The 14,451-nt window shown below is 43.6% G+C and overlaps 1 protein-coding gene across 1 annotated transcript in view; it reads right to left on the reverse strand.

The window, feature by feature from the left end:
• The window catches only part of LOC310869691 (uncharacterized protein), a 156,294-nt gene that overhangs the window by 133,622 nt on the left and 8,221 nt on the right, over positions 1-14,451 (reverse strand). The window contains exon 2 of the mRNA XM_083780531.1: positions 13,161-13,335. Within this exon, the coding sequence (XP_083636657.1) occupies positions 13,161-13,299 (139 nt within the window). The 5' untranslated portion in view covers positions 13,300-13,335. The remainder of the gene's footprint in view (positions 1-13,160; positions 13,336-14,451) is intronic.

Consider the following 14,451-nt stretch of genomic DNA (forward strand, 5'->3'; position numbering starts at 1 on the left):
CAATACTGCAATATAAAACTACTCTGTAATAAGATAATGATTAGATAATAAGATAATGATTAGATAATAAGATAATGATTAGATAATAAGATAATGATTAGATAATAAGATAATGATTAGATAATAAGGCCCCCAGCCACGTGCTGGAAAGGATAATCCTGCGTTCTTGTGCATGTGTGAGTATGTGTGTGCGCTTGTTTGTCTGCGCACGCAGCCACGCATGCGCGCATGCACACAGTGTGTGTGTGTGTGTATATGAATTTACTGTATAAGCATAGGCTCGTGTCAGCCTTCTTGTGCATGTGTGAGTATGTGTGTGCGCGTGTTTGTCTGCGCACACACGCACACAGTGTGTGTGTGTGTGTGTGTGTGTATGAATTTACTGTATAAGCATAGGCTCGTGTCAGCCTTCTTGTGCATGTGTGAGTATGTGAGTGCGCGTGTTTGTCTGCGCACACACGCACACAGTGTGTGTGTATATGAATTTACTGTATAAGCATAGGCTCGTGTCAGCCAACTCACTCACTCACGCACGCAAGCACGCACGCACGCACGCACGCACGCAGTGTATCAGTGGTTTAGCTCATTCTAGGTTGGGAGGGGGGGGGGGATCAGTGGAGTCTTCCTCCGCTGTGAAAGGCTTTCAGTTCAGTCAAGGCCAGCTCAACCTACACTGGTGGCGAAACCTTGAAGAAGGTCGTTTGCCTCATGCAGAAACCACTTGCAGTTACTTTACACCCATCTGTAGAAAGTAACAGTACAGTAAAGAACCTGGGGGTTATTATTGATTCTGAATTGAATTTTAATTCACACATTAATCATGTTACCAAGATTGCCTTTTTTCACCTTAGAAATATTGCACGAATCAGAGCCTATTTGTCCTTGGACGATGCAAAAACGCTAATCCACGCCTTTGTTTTTTCTCGGCTTGACTACTGCAATGCACTCTTTTCAGGACTGCCTAAGAAAACGACTGACAGATTACAACTTGTCCAAAATGCAGCAGCTAGAGTTTTAACTAGAACTAAGATGAGAGAACATATTACTCCAGTTTTGGCATCACTGCACTGGCTTCCGGTTGTTTTTAGGATTGTCTATAAAGCTCTCAATGGTCTCGCACCTCCGTACCTCCGTGACTGCCTACCTAGATATGTCCCTAACCGCCCCCTCAAGTCCTCCAATGCTGGCCTACTTGAAGTGCCTAAAAGAATGTGCACAAAAAAATATGGTGAGGCAGCTTTTTGCTTCTACGGCCCAACAGCCTGGAATAAACTTCCATTCGAGCTCAGACACGCACCCTCTGTAGACATTTTTAAATCTCAACTCAAGACTCACCTCTTCCCTCTTGCTTTTAGTTGAGTTTTACTATGCACGTTCCTACCCTGCCCTGACTGATTGCTGCATGTGGTGTTTTTATTTATTTTATGTTCTTATATTTTGTTCTTTGCCATTGTTCTATCATTTTAACTACTTGTGTTTTATTGTATTATATTTTTGTGTCCTGCCCTGTGAAGCACTTTGAGCTGCATTTATGTATGAAAGGTGCTATACAAATAAAGTTTATTATTATTATTATTATTATTATTATTATATTATCATGTCAGTCCACAGTGTCCAGACCATTACGTACAATATGCGTACAATAATGCTATGAAACGCGTTTTGTGAGGTCACAGATACCTTGAGCTTTGACCATAACATTCTAGTCAGTTCATCCTTGAGTCTTAAGGCTTTGTCCACACGTACAAGGGTATTTTTTTTTATAAACGGAGCTTTTTAGGGGGACCGCAGCGTGAGGCTAAGGCTATGTGGGGGTCTGCAGCGTGAGGCTAAGGCTATGTGGGGGTCTGCAGCGTGAGGCTAAGGCTTTCCGGGGGCCCTTTGCATTGGAAAGGTTTAGGAAGCCCTGATTTAGGCCACCGCTGCTAAGCTTTTGGTTTTGTACTTCCCCTGACCTTGTAAGATATTGTCAACAAACGGCTTGCATATTTTAGCATTTTCTTGCCTTTCACTTTATGCATGGGAAGCACATTGTATCTTATAATAAGGCTTAGCTGTAGTTGTAGTAGTAGCATTCTACAATTATTCATATTCAATTAATCCAAAGCCAATTCAACGACAACTTACTTCAATGTGTGATTTCGGCACGAGCAATCTTCGTTCCTACTTTAACCTACAGTATGGTCATGAAGTGTGGGTCATGACCAAAATAATAAGGTCGAAGTGAGTCGAAGTTAAGTGGCCGAAATGAGTTCTCTCAGGTGGGTATAGGTGGCATCTCCATTAGGGCAAAGTTCAGTCGCGCGTGAGAGAGCTTAGGTGGTTCGGGGCATCTGGTTAGGATGCCTCTCGAGCGTCTCCCTAAAGGGGGGTCCTCGAATGCACGCCCCACTGGGAGGAGACCCCCCCGGGCAGACTAAGGATGAGATGGGAGGATTATATCTCCACAATGGCCTTATGGATCGCCTCAGGATCCACCAGAATTAAGTTACTAATGTCGCTGTGGAGAACTCTCTTGGTAGAGCCGTTTCCCCCCGCGACCCGACTACGGATAAGCGGTTGAAGATGGACGGATGGGTCTTCACCCATAGCTGAGACACACTGTTGCAGCTGCTCCAAAGTAGAGCCTGCTGTGTCAGCCTATGAACTTTGCTAACATGTGGTCAACACATTTGTGACTTGTGACCCTTTTTCCCCCTCTGTAAAAACCTCCAGATAGAAAGGCAGGAACACAGATGCCTGTCACATGACCATGGCCATGATGCCTGTCACATGACCATGGCCATGACGCCTGTCACATGACCATGGCCATGATGCCTGTCACATGACCATGGCCATGACGCCTGTCACATGACCATGGCCATGACGCCTGTCACATGACATGGCGGAAATAGTTCCCAATGTATTTTCCCCATAGACATTTCAAAACGTATTTATTTAAAAACCTTATAAGCGTTTGTCGTGACAAATCATGACAACAAACGCAATTTTTTGGACCAAACAAATAATTACAAAGAAGAAAAACAACAAAGAAAAGAGTTGTTTTCTACTTTCTAATTCTTTGTTTGGCCCAAAACATTGTGTTTATTGTCATGATTTGTCACGACAAGAGTTGGCTTTGTCCGCGGCGTAAACGTCTTTAAATAAATACTTTTTGAAAAGTCTATGAGGAAAATGAACGGGGATTTATTTTCCGGGTCTCTCGAGGGGGCGGGACTGCGACGCTCTATAGGAGCAGTGTTCATTTCGACAGCAAATTGTGTGCGATTGACGATTGAGTCATTATTAGTCTTTTGAATTGAATTTCATCGAGGAGCTGTACAGTTGATTTTGTCGTCAAAAGAAAATATTTTGGCAGGCCTTGATGTGATTTTACACTTACGGTATAGTTGCATGCAGAAAATAGCCAATCTACAAGCTCAGAATGCAAACAAGCATAAAATTACTGGATCTCATCTCCACCAACATGTTAGCCTAATTCGTATATGTTGACTAAATTGTCAGTATATTTAGTCTTATTTTTAGTCATCTATTTAGGTAGTTTCCGTCCGTGAAAAAAGGTAGTCTGCAAACATTTACACGGCCAATAGGAGAAGTGGTACAGGAGACGTCAGTGACATCAATCGTGTTTTATTATTTTATTTCATTACAATAAAATCATAAAACTGGCACCATGCAGAATCTTGCTCGGAGGGTTAAAATGAACCTAAAAAAGTGCTCATTTTGTGGAGGTCTTTAGCCAAGTAGCAAAGCAAAGTTACTATGTTTAACCAGGGTAACTGGACTAAGCTCAAGAACTTGTTTACAGCCAGGCCCTGCTCATAGAACATTTCATGGTAGGGGTTCAATGCCTTGTCCAAGGGCACTTCAGCGGTGGTAATTTTAACGTTCCGGTCCGGGGATGCGAACTAGCGACCTTCCGGTATCAAGACCGTTCCGCAAACCGTTTGGCCGTGTGTGTGTGCGTGGCTACATTTCCATCACAGTCTCCTCTTTCGCTGGTCCTCCAAGTGAAAGCCACATGCATGACCCATAACATGCATAACATGCATAACATATCTAGTTACCCCTAGAGAAGACGATAGGGAGGTATTCAAGGATTCTTACATAGTTACCCCTAGAGAAGACGATAGGGAGGTAATCAAGGATTCTTACAAAAGGGAATGGCTGTGATGCCACTGGAGGAAATTATAAAGATAATGAGGAGGTCAAGAGGTGACCGTCTGAAGCAGCTGCTGTTCACGCACTAACGAGTGTGTGAACGTATGCTAACATGTTTAGCGGTTTCGGATGTTATCAGAGGATTATCAAGACCATGCGATGGAGCGAGTATGGACATTTCCTACATATTGACGTTGTACTATCAGCCATTGTCCGACGTCGCCTTTGGCACGTTGTCCGACTATACTAACCTTAACCTCAGTCTTATAACCGGCCACGTAAGTAAATGTTAAAGCAGAGTTGACTAGTCACCTACTCACGGTAGTATATGGACATGTGGAAACGTCCAGACTGGCTCCATTGCATGGTCTAGATACATACATGGTTCTTGCGCTTGTTTTTTCACATCTCACGCTTCTTGCACTGACCACTGGACACTTTAAGGTGGTTGGTTGCACACTGGACACGTTTTTCGGAAAACCCCGATGGAGAAACGCCGCTAGAAATCAGAAAAAACGCGCCCGGTGTGTGGGGACCTTTATTGTTTGGCTTTGCACTGTTTGACTTTATTAATCTCGTCTTTCTCACGACGAGAAGCAGTGATACACTTTACGACGACTCACTGATTGACTGTATATAGACACCTTATTTGTTTACCCTTGTTTGCCCCGTAGTATTTTATTATTGTTTCTTGATGCACCGTGCCTTTCCTTCTGCCTTGTTTCTACTGTATACTACAGTACTTTTTTATTTTTCCTATCATAGGGATCACGTGTGTGTGTGTGTGTGTGTGTGTGTGCGTGCACATGCGTGCGTGCGTGTGTGTTGGTCAAAAACCCGTCTCAACCCTTAACCCATTCTGACCTGAGATCAGATTAAAAAAATGTCTTGTATACATCCTGACAGTTTTCATTCTGACCTGAGATCAGATTATAAAAATGTCTTCTATGTCAGTCGCTCTTCGATTCTTCTAAAATAGGAGACCTACAAGCTCGTAGCGCGCCACTCGGTGGCGCGCTACGAGCTTGTAGATCTGCTATTTTCCAATAGCTAAAGCACGACACCAAAATGGGTTCCCCGCCCAGCAACAACCCCGCTGGCGTCCCACGTGACAACAAGGAAGTTCAGTTATAGCTCCAGCATATAAAACAACACAGTTGTCCTCTCTTAAAAAGCCACCAAGGTGAAGTCTTTGGATCTATACTTGGATCTATACTTGCGGAGTCTGAAGTGTCCCATTGGCTTAGAGGCAGACTAGAGCCGAGGCAGCCAATCATGGAAAGGTGTCTACTACGGTGTGCTACTAGAGGTAGTAGTGAATGTAGGCCAGGGTGTTTTTCAAGCACCTGGCAAAAAATCTTTCAACAGATATTTCGACTGATATAGCCTAACGGCCCGAGCTACACCAGGCTTTTCAGCACGCCTTCACGCGTATACGCACACACGTGCTTTTAGGTCCAGTCCTATGTTAAGTGCGCGTACGCGGAGGGCATGCTAACGCCTGCCACTTCTGAACCTCCAATCTATTTAACCACTGGTGGAGTAAAAGTACTCACATGTTTTACCTGAGTAAAAGTATAAATGCTGCAATGTAGAACTACGGCCCGTTACAAGTAAAAGTTTGGAATTCAAAATGTTCTTGAGCTAAAGTACAAAAGGTACAAAGGCATCAAAATGTACTTAAAGTACCAAAAGTAAGTAGACAAGCAACCAATACTCGCAGGTATTGGTGGCTTGGTGTCGCCGGACCCTTACCATACATTTAGTAATGTAGGATTTGTTGATTGTTAAACATTTCTTCCCACTAGAAACTGTTAACTGAATGACCTGGTAACTTATGATGACCGTCCATGTAGTCATTTTACTGACAAGAAATTCAACAGAAAAAGCGAGTTAGAATCTCAAGAGGGGGAAGTGCACCAGATTGGCTTGTTGAGTCATTATTATTATTATTATTATTATTAAGAAATTAGGCCTATTAGAAGTCAATGGACCATTGGTTGAGAAACAGTAGGATGTTGTATACACATGGGATGCATAGCAAGTGTTACAAAAGCACAAATATTAGCCCATAGATATCTCCACCCAACACAACAGGTTGATTCTAACTCAGTGTGGTGGTCCATCGTTCACAATCAGTTGAAAATGACTTTATTTCTATTGATTACTCAACCCATGGAGCCTTGAAATCATGAATTTTGTTCACATTCCTAAGCCTGAATTTGAGTATCCGATAGGATAGTCTCCATTGAGTCTTCGACCAGAGACTCAAATTATTGGCTTTAGGAATGTGACAAAAACTAAATAATATCCATGAATTCAAGGCTTTATGGGGTGTCTAATTGATAGAACATTAAGTCAGGAGGCGAACTACTCCTTCTAGCCCTATTCTATACTTTGTCGTACGACGGTGTCGTGTACAATTCGTGAAAACAGCAAAGCTACAAGTGTCGCATCACGACACGTCTTGACACCAGGTTGACAGTGACTACTGGCTCCATGGGACAAGATGTAAGCCGCCACATCTTGACCTTTAACCTCCTCCCGTACTCATAACAAACATACCATATTTCTTGGCCATGGCTAGATTGGGAGCTGACTTTCATTCATGTCATTCTCTCGTTGAATGCCGTTCAGACCGTACAACGTGTGGGAACGTCTTAAGCTAACCTTAACCTCACTAAACCTAAGCCTAAACTCAACCATACTAACAGTAGTGTGTTGACCAGGTCCCATCTAGCCTTGACCCTTGACCCTATATTTCCTCATCAACTAACTTCTCCTGGCTTCAAAATGACAACTTCTCTGACCTTTAATATTCCCTACGCTGCCTCTACTCTACGACCCCCCCTACGACCCCCCCCTGGCCCCCACCCTGCCTCTACTCTACGACCCCCCCCTACGACCCCCCCCCCCTACCCTGCCTCTACTCTACTCTACGACCCTCCCCTTCACTGTCCCACATCTGCTCCACTTAATAAATTGCATTTTTTATAGCGCTTTTCCAAGTGCTCAAAGCGCTTTCAAACAGTTCATTCATTCATACATTGGGAGGTGAAGGTTCATTCATTCATACATTGGGAGGTGAAGCGGTGAACAGTCGACGCCAGCGTCCTCACTTCCCACATTCACACACCGACGGTGGCATGAAGCTCACACCGACCGACTCATTGGAGGCAATGTGGGGTTCAGTGTCTTGCCCAAGGACACTTCAATGTAGGGTTCAGTGTCTTGCCCAAGGACACTTCAATGTAGGGTTCAGTGTCTTGCCCAAGGACACTTCAATGTAGGGTTCAGTGTCTTGCCCAAGGACACTTCAATGTAGGGTTCAGTGTCTTGCCCAAGGACACTTCAATGTAGGGTTCAGTGTCTTGCCCAAGGACATTCAATGTAGGGTTCAGTGTCTTTGCCCAAGGACACTTTGACATGTGGACAGGAGGAGGAGCCGGGATTCGAACCGCCGACCCACGGATCATTGGACGACCTGCTCTACCTCCTGAGCCACAGTCGCCCCACAGCCGCCACTTAAAGATCCTCCCCAACAGGTTATCTTCATTTCGACAAAAGAACCCTCTTTTGCACTAGATTTCCCCTCACCCCTGATTTGTAGTGGTAGCCTCGCTTGTGATCCTGCAGCCTCTGCGGCAACAACCCTTTGCCCCATTTTCCATTTTTGTTTTTTTTCTGACGAACCAAAGAAATGCTGACCTGGCCTCTCCCTCCTCCTCCATTATCACCCCCCACTCCTCCTCTTAACCCCTGTACCCCGTCCCGTCATTGGTTTAAATAGCAGGGGCAGCTGGCCTGGCCCGCAGGGCTATATGCAGACACACTTCACCTGTGCACACTGGTGCTAGGGTTACCACACACACACACACACACACACACACACACACACACACACACACACACGTGCTAGGGTTACCAACAGACGGGCACGCAAGCACGCACGCAAGCACAGCGCATGCAGTAACACACAGCTAGTTACTATATACATAATAACCTGACTAGGCAGATATACAGTATAGTCTGTGTTAACCCATTTAGACCTGAGGTCGATTTAAAAAAAAGGCTTCTAAATCCTAAAATCTTTCTGAAAAACCTATGTTTCTAAGTAAGTGCAGGTGCTCAACCTTTTTCATGTCAAGGACCCCCAGAATTATCTCTATTGGGCCACGGACCCCCATCTGAAAATATGTAGTTCCAGGGACCCCCCAGAAGCAAATATTTTAGTTAAAAATGTTCGCTCTGAAATATATATTCAATGATTTGCGCCACATTTTTTACGATTTTTCAAAAAATAGCAGACCTACAAGCTCATAGCGCGCCGCTATGAGCTTGTAGATCTGCTATTTTTCAATAGCTAAAGCATAACACATAATGCTAACACCAAAAGGGGTCCCGCCCAAAATGGGTTAATGTCTCCCGCAGTCTGTTCCAGACATCTCTTCACAACTCTTTTACAGTATATACAATTGCAAACCCACTTTGTATATGAAATATGAACTGCCATAAAGAAACAATTAATTTCATGAAGTTAGGAACTTAAACTCATCCAAGTTTGAAGGGAACCAAACGTTCGCCCATTGGGTGGCTACGCCAGTAGTACTCCTGAAATATTCATTTCATATACAGTATGTATACAGTATGTACAGCTTGTTCATGTATTGGTGAAACACAAAGAAAGATTCAAGCATGGTTATTTGAGTGGTATTATTATGGTGTAGTGCTCGCTTTGACCAGCAGGTGGGAGCATATGTCATGTAAGAGAAGACAAGACATAGTATGTTTTGCGCTGACTGATCTCTCTCTCTCTGGCACACACACACACACACACACACACACACAAATCCGTAAAGCCCAATAGAGCGCGTGACATCATCATCATACCCGGAAAGTTATGCGGAAACACCTACTGAGTGGCAAAAAACTACTTCCTGGCCTTGACAGCCCATACATCCACACAGAGAAGTCCTATATGATTGCATTAAATTATACTTTAAACAACCTTAAATTGACTTTGTCACTCACTTCGCCACTCAATTTGCCACTCGATCTGCCAATCACTTGATGCATGCGTATAGCCTCTATTCACATGGTATCAGCTCTGCTAGCGCGGTATGCATACAACATGTCATGGACACAGTGCACACACACACACACACACACACGCACACACACACACACACACACACACACACACACACACACACACGTGTCTGCGGCAAAGTGTCTGAGTCAGGCTGAGGGCCAGCTCTCAAGAGCCGAGTGTATAATGCAATTTACTCTGAGTGAATCAACTCTTGAGTGTATGCATTCCTTTCAGCTTGTCATGCTGTGCGTCTGTGTACAGTACGTGCGTGTGTCTGTCTGTCAGCCTGTGTGTGTGTGTGTGTGTGTGTGTGTGTGTGTGTGTGTGTGTGTGTGTGTGTGTGCGTGCGTGCACGTGTGAGTGTGAGTGCGTGCGTGCGGAAGGGAGCAGTTGCTGTTGAGAATGAGGTAATGTGCGAGGGACAGCCCTGACATGTCAGCAATGTAAACACTCCCAGCATGCAGTGCAACAACAGAGTTACGGACTTACTGTTTCACAAAATACATCTCTCTCTCTCCCCCTCTCCCTCTCTCCCTCTCTCCCTCTCTCCCTCTCTCCCTCCCTCTCGCAGACTTACAAGCTATGACCAGACCTATGAGCTTGTATAGATCTGCTATTTTTAAATGGCTAAAGCATAACGTAATGCTAACACCAAAAGGGGTTCCCACCCCAAAATGGGTTTTAATCAGGAGTTGTAGTAGCCACAGGATAATCTAAGCGGTGGATATTGCCTTGTCTTCATGTCTTTATGTATGTAGATTGTCTTGTTCTTTGTTTTGTCAAATGTGTGTATATGTGTTCTGCATACTTGCTGGCTGCTGTGTCTCAAGACAAATTTCAGTGTGAAGTTAACTGACAATAAAGTACTATATCATATCATATCATTTCTGAGTTGACACACACAGAGAAGTGGTCTTTACGTCTCTCTATATTTCACACTCATTGTCTCTCCTCTCTCGTGTCTTTTGGGGAAAGAATCCGAGGCCCTCTCCATCCTGGCAATCATTCATCCATCTATACACCAACAGTATATGATCGAATCTTGTTTAACCCATTTAGGCCTGACGTCGAAATTTATATTTATATTTATAAATATTTTTTTCTGAAAAACCTCATGTTTCTACATCAGTGGTTCTCAATATTTCATGTCAAGGACCCCAAAAATTATATATGTACTGTACTATGCCGGCGACCCCTCATCTGAAAATATGTTGTTCCAGGCAGGGACCCTCCAGAAAGCACAGATTTGAGTTAAAAACTGAAACGCCGAAAGAATATATATTCAAAGATTTAAGGCACATTTTCACGATTTTTCCAAAAAAAATAGCAGACCTACAAGCTCGTAGCGCGCCACCGAGTGGCGCGCTACGAGCTTGTAGATCTGCTATTTTTCAATAGCTAAACTAAAAGTCTTTTGGAACACCAAAAGGGGTTAAAACAGTCTCTGTATTCCACACTCTCTGATTAAAATGTCGTCTCTTATCGCTATACATCGTCTCTCTCTGATGTCTCTCTAATCCCACGTTTGGGAACGCGCACGTCGGTGTGAAGCGTGGCATCGTGTCGTGCGGGCCAGTTTCGTGAGGCAACGTTTTGTTTTCATATCCAGTATAGAGCGTCGCAGTCCCGCCCCCTTTCAGAACGACGAGTGGCCCAGGAAATGAATCCCAATGCATTTTTCCTCATAGGCATTTCTTAAAGTATTTATTTAAAGACGGTTACGCCGCGGACAAAGCCAACTCGGATCGTGACAAATCATGACAATGAACACAATGTTTTGGGCCGATCAAATAATTTATAATAATAATAATAGTAATAAAACTTTATTTGTATAGCACCTTTCATGACATGAAATGCAGCTCAAAGTGCTTTACAGAACAATGGAGAATAAAAGAAAAGCAAGGCAACGACATTAAAAAACAAGCAGTAATGCAATACAGTGAGGACATGAATAACAAAAAAATAAAAGATCAATTAAAAGCTATGTTGTAGAAGTGGGTCTTGAGCTGAGCTTTAAAAATGTCTACAGAGGCTGCCTGACGAAGGTACAGTGGGAGCTTGTTCCCCGTATTTTTTAGTTGGCATTTTTTTAGGCAAAGCGAGCAGGCCAGCAGTGGAAGACCTTAGGGGGCGGTTTGGGACATATTTAGGCAGGCAGTCATGTAAGTAGGAAGGTGTGAGACCATTGAGAGCTTTATAGACAAGTAAAATAATTTTGAAATCAATCCTAAAGAAGAAGAAAAACAAAACAAATAGTGTTGTCTCCTGCTTTTTTTTCTTCTCACTAATTATTTGATCGGCCCAAAATATTGTGTTCATTGTCATGATTTGTCACGATCCGAGTTGGCTTTGTCCGCGGCGTAACCGTCTTTAAATAAATACTTTAAGAAATGCCTATATGAGGAAAATGAACGGCGATTTCTTTTCCGGGTCTCTCGAGGGGGCGGGACTGCGACGCTCTATTTGTTCCCCCTCTCACCTGCATGTGTTTGGGGGGGTTTTAGTGACTCGCTGTGACCTGACGTAGGGGAGGCACAGTAGGGGGGATGTGGGGATGTGTCACCAAAATCACACAAGAATCTAACCCAAAATCATGTTATGCTGGTCTGTTTAACTTTTATATTATGAATCCCTCTTTCTGCTTCATATATTTAGGTTGTTTTGTAGGCTATGGTAGACTAGGCAACTTCAATCACGTATTTGCTTAAACTAAAATGTGTTGAACAGATGAACAGAGCTGTATTGCTGCAGAGTTGCACTACTTGATGTTTATTGGAATGTACAAAGTGAGGCTGATCAGCGCAGCTGAAACAAGTGGATTGAAAAGTAATTTTGTCTACATTTCCAAAGTTGTTTATGAGCTGAAATATCGGCCTATTGTAAAACCGTGCATTATTGTGCAATTGAAATGCCCAAAGGAATGGAGAGGAAAAACAAACTCTCTGCCTGATATCCGAGGGCTGAGCTAACTCTGCGGAGCATATTGGCTTATCCCATTTAGGCCTGACGTCGAAATTTATTAAATGTATTTTTTTAAATGTCGTTTTTTCTGAGGCCGCTGACCCCCCCCCCCCCCCCATCTGAAAATGTGTTGTTTCAGGGACCCCCACCCAGAAGCAAAGATTTGAGTTAAAAAACGTTCGCTCTGAAAGAGTATATATTCAAAGCTTTGCACCACATGTTCATGATTTAAAAAAAATAGCAGACCTGCAAGCTCGTAGCGCGCCACTCGGTGGCGCGCTATGAGCTTGCAGGTCTGCTATTTTTCAACAGCTAAATTATAACACAATGTTTAAAACACCAAAAGGGGTTCCCGCAGAAAATGGGTTAAAAGACAATATGCTGTGCAAAGCTTGTTGGCACAATTAAAATAAAAAAGCCATTATGGGTGATAATTATGGGTGATAATGGAAGTATTGAGAAAGTAGGTAAAAATGCTTGATTTTGTGGGTCTGAATAAAAGCACTAATTGCGTTACCTGCGAACCCGTGAGTGAATATTTATTGAACATTTATTGTTCAAAGAAAGTTTGCCTTTCACACACCCACATGGTACGATACTGAACTGATTACTAATAGAAGACTTTTAGCGCACAAAATATGCTCCCAAATGATTTACGAACTTGCCAGCCACATTGGCAGAGAGTCATGGCAAGAGACGCAGATCTACAAGCTGGTAGCGCGGCACCGAGTGCCACACTATGTGCTTGTAGATTTGCTATTTTTGAAAGATCGTGTAAAATGTGGCGCAAATCTTTGAATATATATTCTGTCGTGATTTAGAAGAAATGTGTAGAATCTGGTCTCAGCAGATCTACAAGCTCACAAGCTATGAACTTGTAGGTCTGCTATTTTTAACCCAAAATGGGTTAACCATCTTTAAGGGCAGATGAGTATCGGTCACTCACCATTCTTCCTCTCTGTGATTGGCCGCAGGTTGGGGGCGGGCTGCAGGGACAGCTCTTGCAGCTCATTGGCCACGGCCTCACTCTGAGGGCTGGGGGTGGAGTCATCTGATCCTGACCCGTCCCCTGATTGGGTCTCCATCGTTAGGGGGAGAGAGAGTGACACTAATGGACAGACCTATAGGAAATGAACAAACACATACAGTACATATGTTTGTATTTCTTCAAACTTGTACTTTTCGACTTACTTTAATTTGTTTGCGTTCAAAGGGCTGTATTTTGCGTGTCTTAAGTACCAGGTCTTATTCCCTAACTTGAGTAAACTAAAGACCTGGAGGCGTGATCAATGCTCTTTGGCTATTCTGAGTGGCCAAAGAGCATTGATCACGCCTCCAGGTCTTTAGTTTACTCAAGTTAGGGAATAAGACCTGGTACTTAAGACACGCAAAATACAGCCCAAAGAGTCCTGTAACTGTAAGGTTATGCACTCTCAAAACACTCAGAACATAAGATCATAAGATACAAACACACTTGCATGCAAACGCAGAAGATTACTCTGATGAAGACTGTAGGTCTGAAGCGTTAGTCATTTATTTTCGTAATAGCACCTAAATAAAAGGCTTGAATTGTCCGTGTTGCTACAGTGTCTTTTCCTTCCTCTGCAACAGAAGATTACTGTATATATTGTAATGCCAAAGTTCATGATAGGAGGATGATGAAATGTGAAATCTTACATCAAAAGCTCTCTCTCTCTCTCTCTCTCTCTCTCTAGCAGGCAACAGTGCATCACTATCCCTCTCTCTGTTCCTGGCACAACAGCGCCCCTACTGGTACTCATTATGGTGCTCATTAACACATACATAGGTGAACACAGGCGGACACAGGACACAGACACTGCTGTTCCTTTTGGAGTGGTTTGCACCACTCAAAAACTGTCCATCCTACTCATTCCACACTATCTTCACCCATCTATCACCCCCTCTATTGTAAACACATCCTTCCTACTGCCCTGCTATCTCTCCCTGCATCTGGCTCGGTCTTCAATGACCCGTTGCTTGTTATGTGAGCCTGTAGTTAACAGGCTGAGACATAACGGCGGTAACGGACACTATACCGCGGAGCCTCTGACCCAGGGTACGAGGCCCCCGCAGCTCCGTCGTCGCCATGGCAACTCGGCTCAAAAGGGGGAGAGTTCGTACTTCTTATAGCGGTCCGTCTGTGCACAGTAAATGTACTGTACAAGTACTGTACTTATTGTAAAGTACAGATACCTGAAAATTGTTCTCGAGTATTT

Source organism: Protomyctophum parallelum, assembly GCF_964188405.1.
Source record: "Protomyctophum parallelum genome assembly, chromosome: 13".
NCBI classification, from domain to species: Eukaryota; Metazoa; Chordata; class Actinopteri; order Myctophiformes; family Myctophidae; genus Protomyctophum; species Protomyctophum parallelum.